Source organism: Heteronotia binoei, chromosome 6 (genome assembly GCF_032191835.1).
Source record: "Heteronotia binoei isolate CCM8104 ecotype False Entrance Well chromosome 6, APGP_CSIRO_Hbin_v1, whole genome shotgun sequence".
NCBI classification, from domain to species: domain Eukaryota; kingdom Metazoa; phylum Chordata; class Lepidosauria; order Squamata; family Gekkonidae; genus Heteronotia; species Heteronotia binoei.
Window position 1 is genome coordinate 79,148,606 of NC_083228.1, and position 20,454 is coordinate 79,169,059.

A 20,454-nucleotide genomic window follows, 5' to 3' on the forward strand; every position below is an offset into this window, starting at 1 on the left:
TCCTCTCTCTGCACCCTTGGTTCATCAAGGAGATCAGTTCCTAGGCTGCCCGTGACCCACAACCCCCTCTTCTCCCTAAAGCAGCAACGATAAGCTCTTCTTTTTCTTATAGAATCCTAGGCAACCTCCTACTGCCGGGGCCCTGTTCATTGCTCAAGTAACCCCCCAGACAGCTCCTTGGAGTGCTAACAGGTGGAGGATGCTGACGATGGAAAAAAGTTGTATTGTGTGCCAAGATATTAAGTGAGCTGCATGGCTCAGAACTAAGCCCCAGATCTTCTGATGTTAAGAGTTCCATCAAAAGCAAATGAATGCCTACTTGAATACAATTAAAGGCTCAGATCCTGATCTTGGTGGAACCATATCAAAAATCACCAAAGTTGGCAGTAAATATTTGTGTTGTCAACAATACTTGGGGAACATGGGGTGAATGCACATTTAACAGGGCATGTAGAACTAAAATCATTTAAAACACTGCTTACTGTTGCTTGTTTTTATTTAAAATTTTATTTTATCTACATATTGGACACAGTCAGAGTATATCCACAAAAAAACCAATGGGGCATTCTGTAACCTGTGTGTTTCTATACATGTCAGAAAATCCTATCTTTGTTTATATTTAAAATAACCTAAATTGTATATCTCTGTCCTGCTTTTGCATTTTTCTTAAGTCTACATTTTTCTGCACTTCACAGCCATAAAACCCCTTGACCTCTTAGGACCATTTTTGGGGGTCAAACACTATTCTCACAATTAGCCCATACATAAATTTGATGGAAAAGCTATTTTAAATCACAGACCATAAGAACAGGAAATTTATTGCGTGAGAACCTAATTTCATCTGTTTATTTTGTCCAGGTCTAAACTGTGTCAGCATTAAATAATTTGCTAAGATTCTTGCTCTCTCTCACAGGGTGAATATCCTCCCACGTCTGCGAGATATACATTTCAGCACTTGACCTTTTAAGGTCAAATACTTTTGTCTCACTCTGAGAACAGGCACTGAAGATGATAGAAAAATGTTAGGATTTAATGTGTAAGAAAATGCTATATGTTTACAATTAATGTATTAGAATAGGCATCTAAAATGCTGTTAGGTGGCTAGGTAAATGTTAGGATTTAATGTGTAAGAAAATGCTGGGATGGTTACAATTAATGTATTAGAAGGGGCAGCAAAAAAGTACAATCCCACTACGTCAGGCATTCATTTGTGGGGTGAGGAGGTGGGGGCTGGTGTGGGGGCGGGGCACCTGTCACTTTGGAATGTGGTTTGATGAGGAAAGGGATGTACTTTATTCTTCTCATAAACATACACAACATTCCCCCAGAGCACTGCTTGAGATCCCATTCTTACAGGTGATGACCGCAGACATCTACAGCTCCCAGATGTCACAGTTCCTTTTATCAACAACCTGTCACCCAGCAATCTCAGCAAAATCATCATGTTTCAGACAACTCAAATGCCCAACACATTGACAGCTGCAGTAATACCACCCCCACATGGATTCAAACCCCAAATTGGATTAGTAAATCTAATTATACTGGGGCAATATATAAACCCCCTTGCTGTATTCTAAAGTCAGTTTCTACAACAGTTCAATAACTAGATGAAATTTTTGTGGTCAACAGGCCACCAGACTACTGCTTCATGCACAGAAGAAATTAATCCCAAAGCAGGCCTTGAATTCAGCAGGAGCTCACAGGAGCACAGCTCCCGAACCTTTCTGAGAGTTCCTCCTCCTCCTCCCCACCTACCTACTTTGTCCATTGAATAGTAGTTGCAGCTGCTTAACAATCTCTGAATGAGCTCCACCACCTATTTTTCTACAAAACGACCCGTCCCAAAGTAATTTATTAAGGTTACTAGTGTTAAGCATGCTGTTAAGAGCCAGTTTGGTGTAGTGGTTAAGTGTGCAGACTCTTATCTGGAGAACCCGGTTTGATTCCCCACTCCTCCACTTGCACCTGCTAGCATGGCCTTGGGTCAGCCATAGCTCTGGCAGAGGTTCTCCTTGAAAGGGCAGCTGCTGTGAGAGCCCTCTCCAGCCCCACCCACCTCACAGGATGTTTGTTGTGGAGGAGGAAGGTAAAGGAGATTGTGAGCCGCTCTGAGACTCTTCGGAGTGGAGGGCGGGATATAAATCCAATATCTTCTTCAATATCTTCTTCCTTGTATTGACCTTATGGATTTATCTATTCACACGTGCCAGTTGTCCTAATAATGTTTGGCTAAGTCCTTCTAGGCCTCTTGGATTTGATAAATCATTGTATTACAAAGTTCATTTTCTATTTCTATGCTTATTTTCAAACCAGAACAGAGGAAATGCCTGGAAAACATTTCACATCCACTACAACACAAATTCATTCAGAATTCCATTTTCAGCATCCTTTTTCCCAATTTTTTTTTAAGGCGGTAGGCCCAACTCGAAATAACCGACTGCACAACTTTTTTTTAGCTATCAGTAAGGATGAATTCCTGCGCTCGACTAAATGATCGTTAACGATCGCAGTTCGGCGTGTGCGTGTATAGCCAGATGATCTCCTTGGTTACAGAAGATCCATCGGCGTCACAAAGGACCAGGCCACTGGAAGGCGGAACGCTGACTTGACTTTGGAAGGCAACCCTTTACCCGGGCCACAACCCTCCTGCCCGGAGTCCCTGTGCTGGAGGTCCCGTGAGGCGGCTCGGGGCCACGTGACAGCTGGTAGGGGGCCGCAGGGCCAATGAGGCCTGCCAAGGGGCTGGTCGGCCCGCCTCCCACCCACGTGGCTGGCGAGCGCTCCCACCGCCCCCTCCGCTGCAGTGTCACGTGCGGACGGTGCCTGCCCTTCGCAGCCGGGCTTTGAGAAGCGCGCCTGGGATGTGGAGGATGGTCGCGGGCTTGGGTCCCGGGCTGGGGCGCAGAGGCGGCGGCTGCTGCTGGGGCCGGAGTCGGGGCGCGGTTCTGCTGCTCTTCTTCTCGCTGTCGCCGCGGCCCCCGGGCGCAGCGGCGTGGCTGCTGGGGCTACGGCCGGAGGACACGGCGCCCGGGCGCGTGTGGCTCGAAGGGGGAGCGCTGCGGGCGGCCGAGGGGTCCCGCTTCCTTCTGCGCCTCTACTTCCAGCCGACGGCCGACGGCAACGCCAGCAGCAGGGGGCTGGAGGAGCACAGCGAGCGACGGCTGGTCTTCGTGGAGGAGCCGGCCGAGCTGGAGCGCTGTCCCGAGCGCAGCGCCTGGGCCTCGGAGGTGGAGGTGCTGGGCCCGCTGCTGCCCGGAGGCTCGGCCGGCTCGGCCCTGGCCGAGGTGAAGGTGCGGGAGCCGCGCAAGGGCGAGGCGGGCGGGGCGCGGGGGGGCCGCCGCTTCTGGCTGTGCGCCTGGGACGGGCGCGCCTGGCAACTGCACGGCGCGCCCGGCGGCTTCGTGCTGCAGGTGGAGGAGGCTGCGGCGGCTTTGGCTGCGGGGCTGGTCCCGCTGCCGGCGGCGGGCTGGCTGCGGGCGCTGGTGGCGCTGGTGCTGCTGGGCCTGTCGGCGCTCTTCAGCGGCCTGCGCTTGGCGGTGCTGTCGCTGGACCCGCTGGAGCTGCGCGTGCTGCGCAACAGCGGCTCGGCGGCCGAGCGGGAGCAGGCGCGCAAGGTGGAGGCGGCGCGCGGCCGCGGCGGGAGCGGGACTCACCTCCTGTGCACCTTGCTGCTGGGCCAGGCCGGCGCCAACGCCGTGCTAGCTGGCTGGCTGTGCGCCGCGCTGCACGGCGACCCCAGCCCCCTGGTGGAGGCCGGCCGAGGCGTGCCCTGGGTGCCTGTGCTCCTCTGCACCGGCCTGGTCTTCCTGGGCGGCGAGGTGTTGCCCTACTCGGTGTGCTCCCGCCACGGGCTGGCCATCGCTGCGCACACGCTTTGCCTCACCCGCCTGCTCATGGCTGCCACCTTCCCGCTCTGCTATCCGCTCAGCCGTCTGCTGGACTGGGCCTTGAGGCAGGAGCTGAGCACGTTCTCCACGCGGGAGCGGCTGATGGAGACGCTGCGTTCGGCTGACCCACATGGGGACCTGGTGAGTGGGGAGCTGGCCATGGTGCAGGGCGCGCTGGAACTGCGTACCAAAGCCGTTGAGGACATCCTGACGCCCCTGAGTGACTGCTTCATGTTGCACTCGGATGCCGTGCTGGACTTTGCCACCATCTCTGAGATCCTTCGCTCGGGCTACACACGCATCCCAGTCTACGAAGGCGAGCGGCGGGACAACATTGTCGACTTGCTTTTCGTCAAGGACTTGGCCTTTGTAGATCCTGATGACTGCACCCCTCTGCAGACCGTCACCCGTTTCTACCGTCGGCCACTACACTGCGTGTTCCATGACACACGACTGGATGCTCTGCTGGAGGAGTTCAAGAAGGGTGAGGGCCTGGGGCCCCAGCCGCTCACCTCCCTCAAGCATCACATTCCTCTCTGCTCCCCACGTGCCCTGCTTGCGAGGTACCCTGGGACTCCACAGTGCTCCCTCCTGCCTTGCCCTGTCCTCTACCTGCTGCCTAACCTGGGTCTTTGTGTACTCAGGCATGCATGTGCGCATGCATGTGTGAAGTCTGGTTCTGCATGCCCCTAGCAATTAACCGGAATTACACTGAGATTTGGTTAGGGTTGCTAGCCCCCAGGTGGGAGTGGGGGAATCCTACAATTTGGTGGGCTCCAATCTGCTGCCAACTAAGTGGCCAGTGGGGGGGAAGCCCCACCACACAGTGCAACATCCTCATTGTGTGGTGATATCATGTGAAAGTGATTTAATCATGCTGGGGGGGCTATGTGGTGACGTTCTAGTATTTTAGAAGCATCTCTGTGCTGCATCCTCAACGTGGTGACTATCATGCTGGAGTGCTGCATGCAATTACATAGCCCCACCCCTGCACTCCCATAGAGCTTCCTCCCACCTGCCACTGGAGGGCTAAGAGGACTTGACAACCCTAGATTAGCTTCTAGCTGACTCTGTCCACATGGGTATAAAGGATGTTTTTCTAAAGTTGCTTGGGGATGAAGGCATCTCCATAAAGACATCTCTTGCCCCTGCCTTTGTCCTACCTAATATGCGTAGTGCTTACACTAACTGCTCCCACATATTTCTCATTCACTGTTCACACAAGGACTCTGAGTTGCATGACATTGCCTGTGGCTCAGCAGTAGAGCATCTGCTTTGCATGCTGAAGGTGCCAGGTTCCATCCCTACATTTTCATTTGAAAGACTCAAGTAGGGAGCGATGTGAACGGTGAGACACTTAAGCTTCTGAGGAGCTACTGTCAGTCAAAGTAGACAATGCTGACCTTGACAGACGAGTGGTCTGACCCCATGCAAGGGGCCGCACGTGAAGTGGCTTTCTTACTCTGTTAAAAGAGGAGATGGTTCCATCATAACTCATGCCAGTAGAGTTTGGCAGCATTGTGGGTGCTGGTGGAACATGTGGTGACCCCATAGGATTTTCAAGGCAGGAAACATTCAGAGATGTTCTGTCATTGCCTTCCTCTGCATTGTGATTCTGAATTTCTCAGGTGGTCTCCAATCCAAATACTAACAAGGGCCAATCCAGTTTAGCTCTCAAGATCTGATAAGATCAGGCTAACCTGGGTCAGATCATGGTGTGCTATGGATATTCTATGTATTCACAATGTGATAGCTGCTGAAAACAGCTACCTATCCATTATTCTCTGAGTTTTAAGGTATACTGGCTGCAACTAAATGAATCCCAGTTTCTCCCTGCACCATTGTCATTAATTTTCAAGCATGGCACTGAACATTTGATCCTCTCCTGTGCAATATATGCAAGTTTGGTACTTGTGAATGTGAAATGGAACATGAAATCAAGAAGCAATACTTTAGTGCAATCAGTGGTTGTCTGTTTGAATTTTAGCTGGCATGTCTGTTTACCACAAAGTCTTAGAATGTTTCCTTGAAGTTTTGGGCATTTAGGAACTCATTTTGGAGGCAGCAACATCCACAAAAACAATTTACATTTTGCCTGCATTAGTTTTGCATGGAATCCAAACGCCTAACAAATAAATGGGAATGTTAGCATGTTTTTAGTTGGGATGGTGATTGGGGAAGAGAGGATGGAGAGTTTTGCTTGGAAACTTTTGGCTTCTGCTGTGTTGATGAAAAGACTGTTGACAATGTTTTCCACTTAAATTAAACGAATAAACCAAGTGAGCCAGGCAAGGAGAAGTCCCCTGTGGGACTCAGCTTCCTGTTATCCTTTTCTAATTGGAAACATCAGGTAGTAGGTGATATGAAAGACTGCTGCCTGAGATCCTGGAGAGTCATTTCTAGTCAATACTGATTTTGAAAAACCAGTGATCTGATTCAGGGTAAGGGTGCTTCATATGTTCATTATATCCTTCAGTTTTGCTGAGTGTGTCCATTCATTCCTGAATGGCTGTGCTGATTAGTGGCTGGCCGCTGTTTCAAACATAGGCAACCTAAGACAGTTACTTATTCCTCTTATCATAGAGGAACTAAATGTTTGATTTTTTTCTTTAATCTCCAAGTGTACACTGAGACTCCCTTGATACTTGACAACTTTGCCTAGGTCATATGGAGCCTAGTATGGGTCCTTGATGTTGTTCATGGTCACCAGCTTTCACAGTTTTATTGCAAATCTTGTGATATTGCAAACGTTTTATTGCAAACCTTGTAATAAAGCTCCAACAACTAAAATACTGGGAATTTTGCTCTAATCTTTTCTTTTTAAGTTCAGTTTCTAGCCATTCAGTGCAATTATAAAGGAAGATAAAGGGCAATACATCAGTGTGATGTAGTGGGTAGCATGTCAGACTATGATCTGGGAGTCCCAGGTTCAAATCCTCACTCTGTCATGGAAGATCATTGTGTGATTTTCAGCTAGTGTCTCTCTGTCAGCTTAAACTACTTCACTGGGTTCTTGTGAGGATAAAGTGGAGGAAGATAAAATTATGCAGGCCACTTTGGGTTCCTATTAGGGAAAGAAGCAGGATATAAATACCTAAATGCAGAACTTAAAAGCCATCAGAATGCAGGAGGCAAATAGCAAGGATATTGCTTTCCTTAGAACTGTAATAAGGGGGGCATGAGTATTTCTGTGACAGATAAAAACATCTACTGAAGTGGGATTCAAAATGGCATATAATTCTCAAAGGTCTCACTCACTAGTACTGAGCATTGTATTGCATGACTTGACTTGGTTGATGCGGTGTAGAATAATCTTGCTGAGTCATGTTTGACTTGTTTTTCTCTCAGTACTATCTCTTAGTGAACAATTTCTCATATAGAGGTCTCTGCCTGAAGCAGTATATTTGGAAAACAGCAGTTGCCAGTATTGTCCCATAGAGTTATTTGCTATAGAGCAGAGAATTCTGTATACAGTAGAGCTAAATTCAGGACATTTTTTCTCTTCTTCTTCCCTACCCGCCGGTGTCCGGATTATTGGAAACCTAGCCTAAATCCTCTTTGTTTCATATTATTTGAACAAATGGTTATTTATAAAAAAATTAGAATAAAAAATTGCTAAGAGATTATAGTGCTTCAGTTCATAACCATTGACTGACAGTGCAGTCTTAAGAAAAGTTACACCACAGACTTCCATGGACACATAGTACATTGTAGCTTATCCAAAGTGAGTTGTGACTTATAAGAACTCGTATTGAAATAAATATTGTTAGTCTTTAAGGTGCCACTGGACTTTAGTTTTACTACAACAGACTAACATAGCTACTGCTTTACAATTAGGACTGTACTCAGTGAGAGAATACTTCTTTATATATGTGACTGGAAACTTAAAAATTGGGCCAATTGCTAAGGTTTCTTGACTTCCTTGACTGGTTGTTTTATGTTGTCACAGAATGAGTGATTCCTTGTCAAGCCTTTTTTTCTCTCATGTTATTATAAACTCACTTTCACCACTGCTGAGTATTATAGCTTCATCTCCGTTAGTCTGTAGTTCCTTCATTTGCAACAAGAGGAATGTACCTCTTCCCCCCCCCCCCCAAACTTCACATTGTAACTAAAACCTGAAATTTAGTCAAGGTGAATCTGTTCCCATCTTTTGCGTATATAACTCATTTCAAGAGGGACTTGCTATTCACTGGTGTCAACAGCAGATTCTCAAATATTTAATTTCTGGCCTTTGGTGTGTGTGGATGGGCAGTGCACTAGAGCTTCTTATGTCTGTTATTTCACTCCTTGCAGGAAAGTCACATCTGGCAATTGTGCAGCGGGTGAATAATGAAGGTGAAGGAGACCCCTTCTATGAAGTGATGGGGATTGTAACTCTTGAAGATGTGATTGAGGAAATTATCAAATCAGAGATTCTGGATGAAACCGACCTCTACAGTGAGTATTTGATGCACTCTTGCTATATCCCTAGGACTGGAGAAAGGCTTGTCTAGTCAGAATCCCAAAGGTGTTGAAATATAAGCCCCCTCATCCATATCTTGGAGTCTGTTGATTATTATATTACATTTTAAATGTTTTTCTGTTATATGTCCAGCTGTGTGTCCCCTCTGCAAACAAATGGCAGGGAGAAATAGTGAATGTTGCACAGCTGGCCCTGGCAGTGGAAAAAATTCTAATGCCTGAGACCCAGCTTTCATGGGGTAGCTCTCTCATTAGGATGGACTCTATGGATGGAGTATATACAAAGACTGGAGCTGCTGCTCCCGGCAAGAGCTGTGACAGTGCTTTGTAAGCAGCTTTCCTCATAGGAAAAACAGACCTGGGTGGATATGGGAATCCGAATTCTTGCAGCTGGTTCTATTCTTGAACATCTCTGAACCTGGAAACATCAATCTCAGTACATCTCAGGATGTGCAAAATGCCTTTACCTCACCACTAATTGTTTTCATGGATCTGTTTAAGTGAAATTAAAATGTGTTTCCTGCAGACATGTATGCATCATAATCATTGTATACAATAACTTTATTGCCCTTGAAATCAGGAATATTGAAGAACATCTAATTGGATCTGCTCGATAGAGATGGGGGTGGGGGGTGTAGCTAAGTGAATCACAGCTTAAATGCAGCTTCCTGAACATGATCAGAAAATCCTGGAAACGTTTGAGGAGGCATCATAGTCTCAAAATTTCAGATCAGTCTTGAAATGTTAGTCTTGAAATCTGCTTAACTAAAAACCCAGAAGTTTCAGGCTAGAAGACTGGAGGAAGAGAGTGCCTGTTGTGGATCTACAGTACCTTTACTACAAGTATGATCTTTGCTGGTCTCACCTTTAGCTGACAATCGGAAGAAGGAGCGAGCACCCCATCGGGGTCGGAAACCCCATGACTTCTCCATTTTCCAGCTTTCAGATAGTGAGATAAGAGTGAAGATTTCTCCTCAGCTTCTGCTGGCCACACATCGCTTCATGGCTACAGGTATCCATCCTTTCCCAGGTATCCAGACCTTAAAATACCAGAAATAAAACTGGTATTGTCCTTTCTTTGTACTTCTGGCAATTCTGTGCCTAGGGTTGCTTGGTTTCTCCATGCTACTGGTGGGGTCTAGGGTTGCTAGATCCAGGTTGGGAAACTCCTGGAGATTTGGGGATGGAGCCTGGAAGGATAGGGACCCCAGTGGGGTACAATGCCATATAGTCAAGCTTCCAAAACATCTATTTTATGCAGGGGAATTTATCTCTCTACTCTGGAGATGCTGTAATTCCAGGGGATCCCTGGGTCCCACCTGAAGGCTGGCATCCCTCTCTGTGCCTCAGACCAGTATTGTCTGAATGAGTACCTGAATGCCTTGAGCAGTTAATGTTTTTTCCCCATGAGTTCTTCAGCTTTCTTACTTCAAGACTTCTCTTATATATGAAAAATAATGGAGTGCAGGGCTACTCTGGGCTTCCATTTTGTGTAGCTACTTCACGTGATCACATGTGCAGCCTGTACTGGAGCTTTTCCTGGCCTGAGCTTCCATAACACACAGTGACCATGATGAGTCAAACAAGTAAGAACACTTAAGTCCCTCATAAACACCTGCTGCTTTCCTGCCTCTTTCTCCTGCAGAGGTGGAACCCTTCAAGCCACCATATCTTTCAGAGAAGATCCTGCTGCTGCTCCTCAAACAGCCCAATGTCATCCAAGAAATGAAATTTGACCACAAGAACAAACGAGCCCCTGAACACTACCTCTATCAGCGCAACAGGCCGGTTGACTACTTTGTGCTCATCTTGCAGGTTTGTCAAGGCCTCTGGTAGAAGTCATTCATCCCAGAGGGTGGAAACTATGTAGTATGGGCATCCCTACCTCTGTACTGTGGCTTCACTTATCTAGCAATACTTTTTAAAGGTGCACTCTAAAGACTGGAGCATGTGGTGGGGTGTTATCCTAAAGATCTGTAATACCAGAGTCCTAGCTCTGATATTACAGAACCACAACACTCATCTGGATATTCAGTTTTCAAGTTTCAGGTCCTCTGTCAGCAGTGGATGTTTAGTGGTGTCATGGGACAGGCTGCAGCTTGGTGGTACAAGCACATGGTTTGTGTGCAGGGGGCCCACTTATCCTTTTTTCCACCCACAAACTCTTCAGCTTCCTGCCTCAGGACCTCCGGTATATGGGAAAGAGAGTACAGTGTAGGACTACTTCAGGTTTCTCATCTCCAGTTAAAGGGTTGGGTAACAGGTGTTGGGAAAGGCATTTCTCTGTCTGAGACCCTGGAGAACTTCCACCACCAGTCAGAATAGCGTAGGCAGTGCTGACTAGATAGAGCAAGGCAACTTTATATAACATACATATGTATGTTCATAGTTGTGACATGATTAAAAAAATCAGTGTGCCATTGTTAATTCTTTTGAGTGAAAGTTTTTCCTAATACCATTTTCATTGATATTCATCAATTCTCCCCTAGCCTATTTTCTCCATTGTTCCAGGCCCTACCCCTCTGATATTGCCAACATTCTTGACGTGCATCTCCTATTTTCTGTTTTTTGTGAAGAATCACCTACAAGTCTAAGTTGTCTTTGACTAAGGGCTTGTTTGCCTAGTGTAAAGTTGTTAGGCTGCAGAGTTTTTGTTTGCTTTTGTTGGGGACTCTCCGAAACCCTGTGGGGTTCTTTTCAATGGGTGGATGGAGACAGGCTAGGGAACACAGGCCTCCAGAGGAAAAGGACCAGAGAGAATAATAGCTTAAAACTTAAAACAGTTTATTAACTCTTTAAAATCATACACAATACTCAATAGCATATAAAAGTCTATATACTTGATACAGTGTGAACTCTTAGAAAGCACAAGGAATGTTCCTGGACTGCAGGACCAAGACCCTTACACACATTTGTGGATGTTGGCCAAACAGCCCAGAACAAAATCCAGAGCCACATTTTTATACTCTTTCCAGTCTATATAATTTAATGGACGTTTCAATCCAGAATGTACAAGGCCAGCCCACTGTATGGTGATAACATGAACTTTTGCAAGGATGAACTTTTGCCCAGATGCATTTTATTAACTGTGATGTTAGCAACACCCAGACAGCTACGGCATCTTCATAGCAGTATACATTTAGGCTTTGGAGCCTGGCACTTGGAGAATGGGGAATGTCAGATTCAAATTCAGGCAAGAGTGCATTTACAGGGCATGGCCTTATATTTTACACCTAGGCTGCTAGCAGAAAAACAAAGGCTTATGGAATTTCAGAACCAATAAACCAAAGTCAGTGGTAGCAAAACCTACATAACACAGAAAAACAGGAAGTCCCAAGCTCATGTAACCTCAGATTCTGCAGCAATTTTAATGAATGACACTGTCCTGTATGGACAGGGAATGTTGGTGTCACTGAGTTGCATTTTCTTTTCTTTCTAGGGAAGAGTGGAGGTGGAAGTAGGAAAGGAAGGCCTGCGTTTTGAGAATGGAGCCTTTACCTACTATGGTGTCCCAGCCATCATGGCTGTTGTCTGCTCAGGTAAGAGCCAGAGCCAGTCCACAGGGTAGGACATATCAGGTAACAAAATCTCTTGTTCACTATTCCCCATAAAGTAGCCAAAATGCACAGCTTACATAAATCTGCAGATAGATTCAGCTGGATAGCCATGCTGGTCTGAAGTTCAAGTTCAGTGACACTTTCAAGATCAACAAAATTTTATTCAAGGTATAAGCTTTCATGTATATGCATACTTCTTCAGATACATTGAAATGGAAGCGAAGAAGAGATTGAATTTATACCCTGGCCTTCACTTGGAGTCTTAGATCAGCTTGCAATCTCCTCATCCTCTCCTCACAGCAAACACCCTTTGAGGTATGTGGGGCTGAGAGAGCTCTGAGAGGACTGCTGTTGAGAGAACAGTGACTGATCCAAGGTCACGCAGCAGCTGCATTTGGAGGAGTGGGGAATCAAACCCAGTTCTCCAGATTAGAGTCCTCTGCTTTTAATCACTACACCAAAGTGGAGTTTTGACAAGTTCAGAGCTTACCTTGCAACTATGAAAAATAAATTTAGCAGCGTTCCAGAAATATTGTTAACAAACAATGGAACTGAATACAGTGGCAGTGAATTCCAAAGATTAATGAAGCAAGAAGGCATTGAACCACTATGCCTTATTCACCACAACAGAATGGAGTAGCTGAGAGACTAAATAGAACCACTCAGGCCCAGCAGAAATGCATGTGGAAGTTGTTATTTTTTATTTATTAATCGTCCTATCCTAGCTACCACTGGGCTCTGAAAAATACATACATTACAACCCATAAAACAATTCAAGCTAAAACGTATTATATTATTCACCCCCCATCTCCAATGGTACTCCCAATTTCTTCTGCTTCAAGCTGCTGTTGTGCATCATCTTGAGGGGGAGAGCTTAGAGGGTCAGGGGGGATGAGGTGCCAGCTGGCAACTGTTGCTGTCCTTACTTGAAAGCCTTACTCGAAGTTACCAGTCCATACATAAAGGCAGAGGCTGATTTGAGCAGTAAATTAGCATACATCATAATGAAGATTTTTAACAAATTCAAGGACCAAACAGGAATAACAAGTTTAGCTTATATGGTTACCATTTGTTCAGGTTTAATTTTGTGGGGAAACATAGTGAAGAAAATAAATATATCAGAATTGGAGATGATCCCTTCTTAACTGTAGAATGCTCAAAGGAATTAACTGAGACCCTGTCATTATGCTCCATCCGTCTCCTCTCAAGTGTGGAGGTGACCTGACAGCATTCTCTTCTTTGAGGTGGGGAGATTGTAACTCAGCAATTTCCCTTCCCAGTGTGTTTCTGAAGTTCCTTTGCAATAAAACAGCTATTTCAAGGTCACCTGTTGAATGTTCTGGAAGGCTGAAGTGTTCTCCTGTAGGTTTCTCAGGTGATTCTTGGTGTCTGATTTGTATCGATTTATCCTTTGGCGCAGAGGTTGAACTGTTTGTCCTGTGTAGAGAACCGAAGGGTATTGTTTGCATTTAATGGCATATACAGTGTTAGAAGATGATCAATTGAATGAGACTGAATTGGTGTCGATGTTAAGTCCAGTGACCAAGTTGTCTAAGGTTTATGTGGCAGCAGATTTGGTATCTGATTTTATTGCAAACTCTGGTACCAGTGTCCATGATACCAGTGTCCAGTAGAATGTAATATAATTTGGAATGATAGATTGGAATGTATTTCTCTGGTCTGGGGGCAGAGAGGATACACTGCACAGCCAATTGCCCCAGCTCAAAGAAGTGGATGCTGTAAAGTTGCCTCCATGCCTGAGAGGTGCTGGGAAAAAAATTAGCAGAGGACTAAAAATGCACAGTGGAAATAAAAGCAGCACATAGTCTTGTGCGTTTGATTAAAAAGAAAACTACTAAGAAATAAAAGGAATGGTTAAATGAGGATATAAAATAATAAATTGTCTAACTGCTCCTGATCTAAACATCATGTTGCCTAAAACCCTTCTTCTGACTAGAACAAATAAAACATTCCCCCCCCTAAAACTGCCTACATGACCAAAAGCATGCAATAATCCCAGTAAAACAATACAGAAACCTAGATTCCCTTATTTAGAATACCTCGTCCTCTTTCTCTAGCTGGAAAATCTATGTGATGCCTAATTGGCCCTGTGCTAATACCTACTAGTTGTAAACACAAACAACAGATTAACCCTTTCATGACACAAGTGGGGACACTTGTGGATTCCAACAAAAGGAGACGGGTGGAGCGTAATGGCAGGGTCTCAGTTAATTACTCTTAGCATCCCACAATTAAGGGCACATCTGCCCATTGGTCTCCAATTTTGAAATATTTATTTCCTTCATTATGTTCCCTCCAAAATTAAACCCAAACAACTGGTAACCATATAAACTAAGCTTGTTATTCCTGTTTGATCCTTTAATCCGTTAAACATTTTCAAGTTAAAACAATTTTTATTGGTAACATATGGTAATAAATCTATTTCTTACATCTTCAATAACTTATTTTATCTACCCTATATATTACTTTCTACCCACCCCTCCCCCCGTTACTTGACCCCCGCCGGTGTTATTTACTTAAAATGCAAATATTTAAAGGTACCCTTAACTATTAAAACAAAAATGTATATTCTTCTTCTTTTTAAAACCTAATCATTATCAAAAATTGTCCAATGTCCTTTTATTTTCCACTCTTTTTCTACATATCTTCTAAACTTTTTCCACTCCGTCTTAAAAACTTCTAAATCATAGTCTCTTAATATTCTTGTTAATTTGTCCATTTCACTCCATGTCATAACTTTTATAATGCAATCCCAATTCTCTGGTATTTTTTCTTGCTTCCACAACTGCACATATAATGTCCTAGCAGCTGAAAGCAAGTACCAAATTACAGTTCTATCTTCTTTTGGAAATGTTTCCATTTGTAACCCAACAGAAAAGTCTTTGCAACTTTCTTGAATTCATATCCCAAGATCTTAAAAATTTCTTGCTAAATCATCTGCCAATACTTTTTTGCTCTTTCACAAGTCCACCACATATGGTAGAAAGAACCTTCATGTTTTTTACATTTCCATCATCTGTCTGGCATCTTATTGTTCATCTTTGCCAATTTTTTAGGAGTCATATACCATCTATACATCATTTTAAAACAGTTCTCTTTAATACTATGACATGTCATTCTAATTCATAGAATTCTTCCACAAGTATTCCCAAGTTTCCATCTGTATTTCTTTATTTACATTAATTGCCCATTTAATCATTTGAGATTTCACTACTTCATCCTCCGTAGACCATTTTAAAAGTAATTTATATATTTTTGAAATTAATTTTTCATTATCTCCAAGCAGAACTTTTTCCATTTCTTGTTCTTTTCTTATTCCTTCAGTTTTGATATCATTATCCACCAAGCTCTTTATTTGTTGCATTTGGAACCAATCATATTTATTATTCAACTCTTCAGCAGTTTTCAATTCTATTTTGCCACTTTGTATTTTTAATAATTGATTATATGACAACCACTTTTCATCACCTATCTCAGCCGTTATTTTTATTACTTCAGCTGGCACTATCCATAACGGTCTTCTCTCATCTCCATATTTCTTGTATTTCATCCATGTATTTAGCAAATTATTTCTTATGTAATGGTGAGAGAAAAAACCATCCATCTTCTTTTTTCCATAATACAAATACGCGTGCCAACCCAATGTATTTCCGTGACCTTCCAGCACGAAGAGGTTTTTTTTAACAGCGTTATCCATTCTTTTATCTACACTAAACAAAATGCTTCCTGATATAATTTTAAATTTGGTAATTGAAATCCACCTCTCTTGCATATTTCAAAATTTTCATTTTGATCCTTGGTTTCTTCCCAGCCCACACAAATTCTGAAATTTTTCTTCGCCATTTATCAAATTGTTTACTATCTTTCACAATGGGAATAGTTTGAAACAAATACATTATTCTTGGTAGAATATTCATTTTAATTGCAGCTATTCTACCCAGCAGTGACAAATTAAGTTTATTCCATTTTAACATATTTTCATCCATTTTACGCCATAGCTTCTCATAATTATTTTTAAACAGATCAGTATTCTTCATTGTTTTCTCCACACCCAAATATTTTACCTTGGAGGTGACTTCACAGCCCGTTAGTCTCTGCAATTCTTGTTGCTTATTTATTTGCATATTTTTACATAGAAGTTTTGATTTTTCTTTATTAATACAAAGTCCCGCCAACTCCCCATATTCATGTATTTTGGCTAACAACAAAAGTGTGACTTGTATGGGGTTTTCATTTGTAAACATTATATTATCTGCAAATGCTCTGTATTTGTAAGTAAATCCTTTTATTTTAATCCTTCTATTTCTTTTTCTTCTTGGATCTGCATCAGTAATATTTCAAGAGTCATTATAAACAACAGTGGGGAAAGCGGACAACCTTGTCTTGTACCTTTGCTAATTATCATATCTTCTGTAAGATCTGCATTTATACATAGCCTTGCACGTTGTTCAGTGTATATTGTTTTTATCATTCTTATAAAGCTTTCTCCCAGCTCCATTTTCTCCATTACTGCAAACATAAAGTCCCAGTTTAAATTGTCAAACGCTTTCTCTGCATCTGCAAAAAATAATGCTACTTCCTTTTTTGGATGTCTTTCATAATATTCTACAATATTTACAACAGTTCTGATATTGTCTCTTATTTGCTTTTTGGGAAGAAACCCTGCTTGATCTTCCTTTATAAAATTTATCAAATGTTGTTTAAGCCATTCTGCCAAGATTCTTGTATATATTTTATAGTCATTATTTAAATCTTAAACACTAATTTTGGCTCCAATTCTTGTTTAATATAAAAAATCACTCCCCTTTTCTTCTGTTCAGCCAATGAAAAAAATTCTAACCCCAATTGTTTATTCCATAAAATTTTTTAATCCTTTTGTTTAATATGCATTTCTTGTAAACAAACTATATTACAATTTTGCTTCTTAATCCAATGAAATGTTGCCCTTCTTTTTTGTGGTGAATTTAGTCCATTTATATTCCAAGACAATAATTTGTAATCCATCATGGTGCAAATTCTTTATGTTCTTCATAAAATCTACGCAGTTCCTGTGCATTTGTAATTGTGATTCTTTTCCCCTGAAGTTCAAAACTCAAGCCTTCAGGTATTATCCATCTAAACCTCATTTCATTGTCCCGTAATTTTTCTGTCAGTTTTTTATATGTTCTTCTATCATTTATCACTTGCCTTGGCAACTCCTTCATAATTCTTACTCTGCTGCCTCCCACTATCAATGTCTTTTCAAAGTTTTTATTCATGATCTTTCCCACCATTTCTTTTGTCATGTATCTTATGACAACATCTCTTAGTAAATTATTTTTCTTGGCATAGAGTGAGTTCACTCTATACATATAGCCATACATATTTTTAGTCTCTTCAGGATCTTCCTCTAAAAATTCTGCAATTATTTTTATTATATATTCTTTCAGGTCACCATCTTCCTTTTCAGGTACTCCTCTCAGAGTCTCCATGAATTTGCAGTCATGGATTGTCACTTTTTCTTGCATTTTTGACAAGGTGGAATCATGTACTTTCATTCTCCCTTCTACCTCCTGCACTTTCTTAGATGTTTCCTCTGTTTCCTTTCTGAGATCTTCCATATCTTTTTTAATCTCTTCTATAATTTCTTTTTTGATGCAGTTATCATCTTTCTCATGCCTTTCATCATTCTGGCCTCCATTGCCTCTAATTGATCCTTGCATTTTCTCCAATGAAGCAGCCCTTGTACGGGTTTGCTTGTGTTCTGACATTTAAAAACACCGAAAATTTTGATCTCACCAATTTCAAATTTAACTATCAGATTCAAAAGATTAGAGCTTGCTTTTTATAACAAGCCTAATTTCACCGTCCTCAGAGCTTCCCAGGCCGAGATATTAATTTTTTAAATTTTTAAATCCTTCAAAATGGCGGTCGCGACTTTTTGCTTCTCTCTACAACTTTTCCCCCTTTTTCTTTTAAAGGCTTCTAAAGTTCATTACAAACAATATGTCCAATAGTATTTATCTTCTTGTCATCATCTCAATTAATTCCAACAATTTTTAATGTCCCAAACACTTTAAAAACATTATTTTAATTTTTACGTCCAAGCAATGGCCACCGATGTTTCTCAATGGTATTATAGTCCTAGAGTAGGCTTTTCATCCGCTATTTTCTGCTTTACTTGCCACCAAATCTCATTTTCACTGGTAAAGAGATCTTACGATGCTTGACATACTTTCTGTGTTGATTGTATGTACTGCAGGTCTGTGACGATGGTGCTCTTTTTTTCAAAACCACAAGTAGACCAAACAATAAATTCCTTTCTACTTTTTTAGCACTGTCCTTTAAATTTACAAAGTCCAAATTTCACCTCTTCCTCCCTTCTTCTTCCAAGCTTTCTAGATTTCCAATTTCCTTCGGAATTTATTCTATTTAACTGTAAATAGTCCCAGAATGAAAGATAGTAATCTGTACCTTTTCTGCCAATTATCCAGCTCCACACCACTCTTGTGTAGCTTTAGATGTTTAATAATGTCCAAGAAGGTTAGGATTCCATCAAGCTTATGTAAAATAAATGACTCTGAGCGCTTCTGCAGATGATGAAAATGCAACTCTTCCCGGAGACCCCTCAAAGGAGCCCCCCCAGGACTCCCTTTTAGCCAAGGTAAATCTCCTCAAAGTTTTCTGTGCATATCTTGGACTATTCTCTTAACTGAGAAAAGTAGGCAGTAGGCATTAATTTGCTTTCCACTACCCCGAACAGAAGTTCCAGCCTGCTCCCATTATGAGAAGCAGCTCAGCTTGGCATTTTCCTCCCCCGGAAGTCCAATCCAATAAACATTTTCATTCTGTTGAATGCTGATTGGCTGCTCATCCTCTGCCTATATGTATGAACTGGTAACTTCCATTTCAGTGTATCTGAAAAAGTGTGTATGCACACAAAAATTATTCCTTGAATAAAACTTGATTGATCTTAAAGGTGCCACTGAACTCGAACTTAGTTACAAATCTACATAATTCATTCCTGGTTACTTTGAACCATAAAGGAAAGGCGTGTATAAATATTTTAATAAATCTGGATGTTCCCCAAAATGACTTTAGCGTCAAAGAAGGTGTTAGAAAGGGCACCAATATTCATGGAAAGAAAATATAAATTTAATGGGTAAATTTGAGTAACTTTGCCAGTAGCATTTTCATAATAAGAGGAAGACTTGAGCTTTCAGAAGACATTGTGGATGCATTCAAACCTCTGATTAAAACTTTGAAATGAGAATGTTAACATAATGCTGAAGGAAAGTTGAACTTGTATTTTTCGCTTTATTCTACGTGATCAGTCTAACCAGAAGGAATGATGAAGGTGGTCTGGTGGAAGTCCCATGGTTTCAGAACCATGGAACAAATGATGGCTTGTTAGGGGAAGCTCTTTATAGCCATATAGACAGTAGGAATGGGAAATAATGCCAGAAAGTTGCATGTTTGGATTAAAGACATCTATTGGGAAGACACTTCCTTCACCTTCTAAACACAAGCTTTGTAAAAAAAGAGTCAAACTGTGCCTGTGGGAAAAAAGTGTCACTTATCTGATGCCAATCTAAAGATGCTACAGTTGGTATAACACAGGGGTTGCCAAAGTGCAGCTTTGGAGCCAAATGTGGCTCTTTCACACACATTGTGTGGCTCTCAAAGCCCCCATTGCCCCGTTGGCCATCTTGGAAAAGGCATTTGTCTCTTTAAATCACTTTGCCAAGCCAGATGATGGCTTGGAGAATGCATTTAAAGTTGCTTTCTTTCCATCTCTCCCCCCCTCCTATCCATTTTCCTTTCTGTCCTGTGGTTCTCAAACATCTGACATGTATTCTATGTGGCTGTTACATTAAAGCAAGTTTGGCCACCATGGTATAACACATCTGCCTTCTCACTCCCTTGAGAAAATGTCTCTTCCCTGTACAGGGTAGGGGTGCTACAACAAAGCTCTGACTGACTGGGATTCACCTTCCCTGTATTTTCAGATAATGATGTGCGCAAAATGAGCAGCCTGGCAGGATCATCTTTCCTGTGTATGTATCTTCTCTGTGACCTATTCTTTTGTTGGTGAGAGGGCGAACAGGGTGTGTTTTGGGCTGGGCCTTCCTCAGTCCATTGGCTATGGGTCAAGGGATAAAGGACTGGGCTTCCTGTTTCAGTCAGGGAAATACTGTGATCCATCTCTCCCCCTCACACCCTCGGAACTTGTATTCTACATTTTCCTTGGGATGCTCCAATATGGTCATCTCCATTTCCAAAGTATTATTATTTGAAGCTGTTTTCAGCACATAACTCATAAAACACAATAATAAAACATGTTAATCATGGTGAATTGCATTGAAAAAAATAGTAATCCTTTGTGAGATTTCTGTAGCAACCATATCCCCATAGAATGGGCTGCCAGTTCTGTTTTTCAAATGACAAGTTGGTTATTGGTGTGATATTTAGGTGATATTTTGTCTGATTTAATAAGATGATATATATTTTGGTTGTTCTTTTAATTTGTTGGGTTTTGGTTGGTT

At 42.4% G+C, this 20,454-nt stretch overlaps 1 protein-coding gene across 1 annotated transcript in view; it reads left to right on the forward strand.

Moving 5' to 3' along the window:
* The first annotated feature begins 2,870 nt into the window (after window positions 1-2,870).
* Window positions 2,871-20,454, forward strand: part of CNNM1 (cyclin and CBS domain divalent metal cation transport mediator 1) — a 33,082-nt gene continuing 15,498 nt past the window's right edge. Inside the window, exons 1-6 of the mRNA XM_060242679.1 lie at window positions 2,871-4,371; window positions 8,184-8,327; window positions 9,223-9,363; window positions 9,997-10,166; window positions 11,791-11,890; window positions 19,918-19,965. Coding sequence (XP_060098662.1) covers window positions 2,871-4,371; window positions 8,184-8,327; window positions 9,223-9,363; window positions 9,997-10,166; window positions 11,791-11,890; window positions 19,918-19,965 — 2,104 coding nt within the window. The remainder of the gene's footprint in view (window positions 4,372-8,183; window positions 8,328-9,222; window positions 9,364-9,996; window positions 10,167-11,790; window positions 11,891-19,917; window positions 19,966-20,454) is intronic.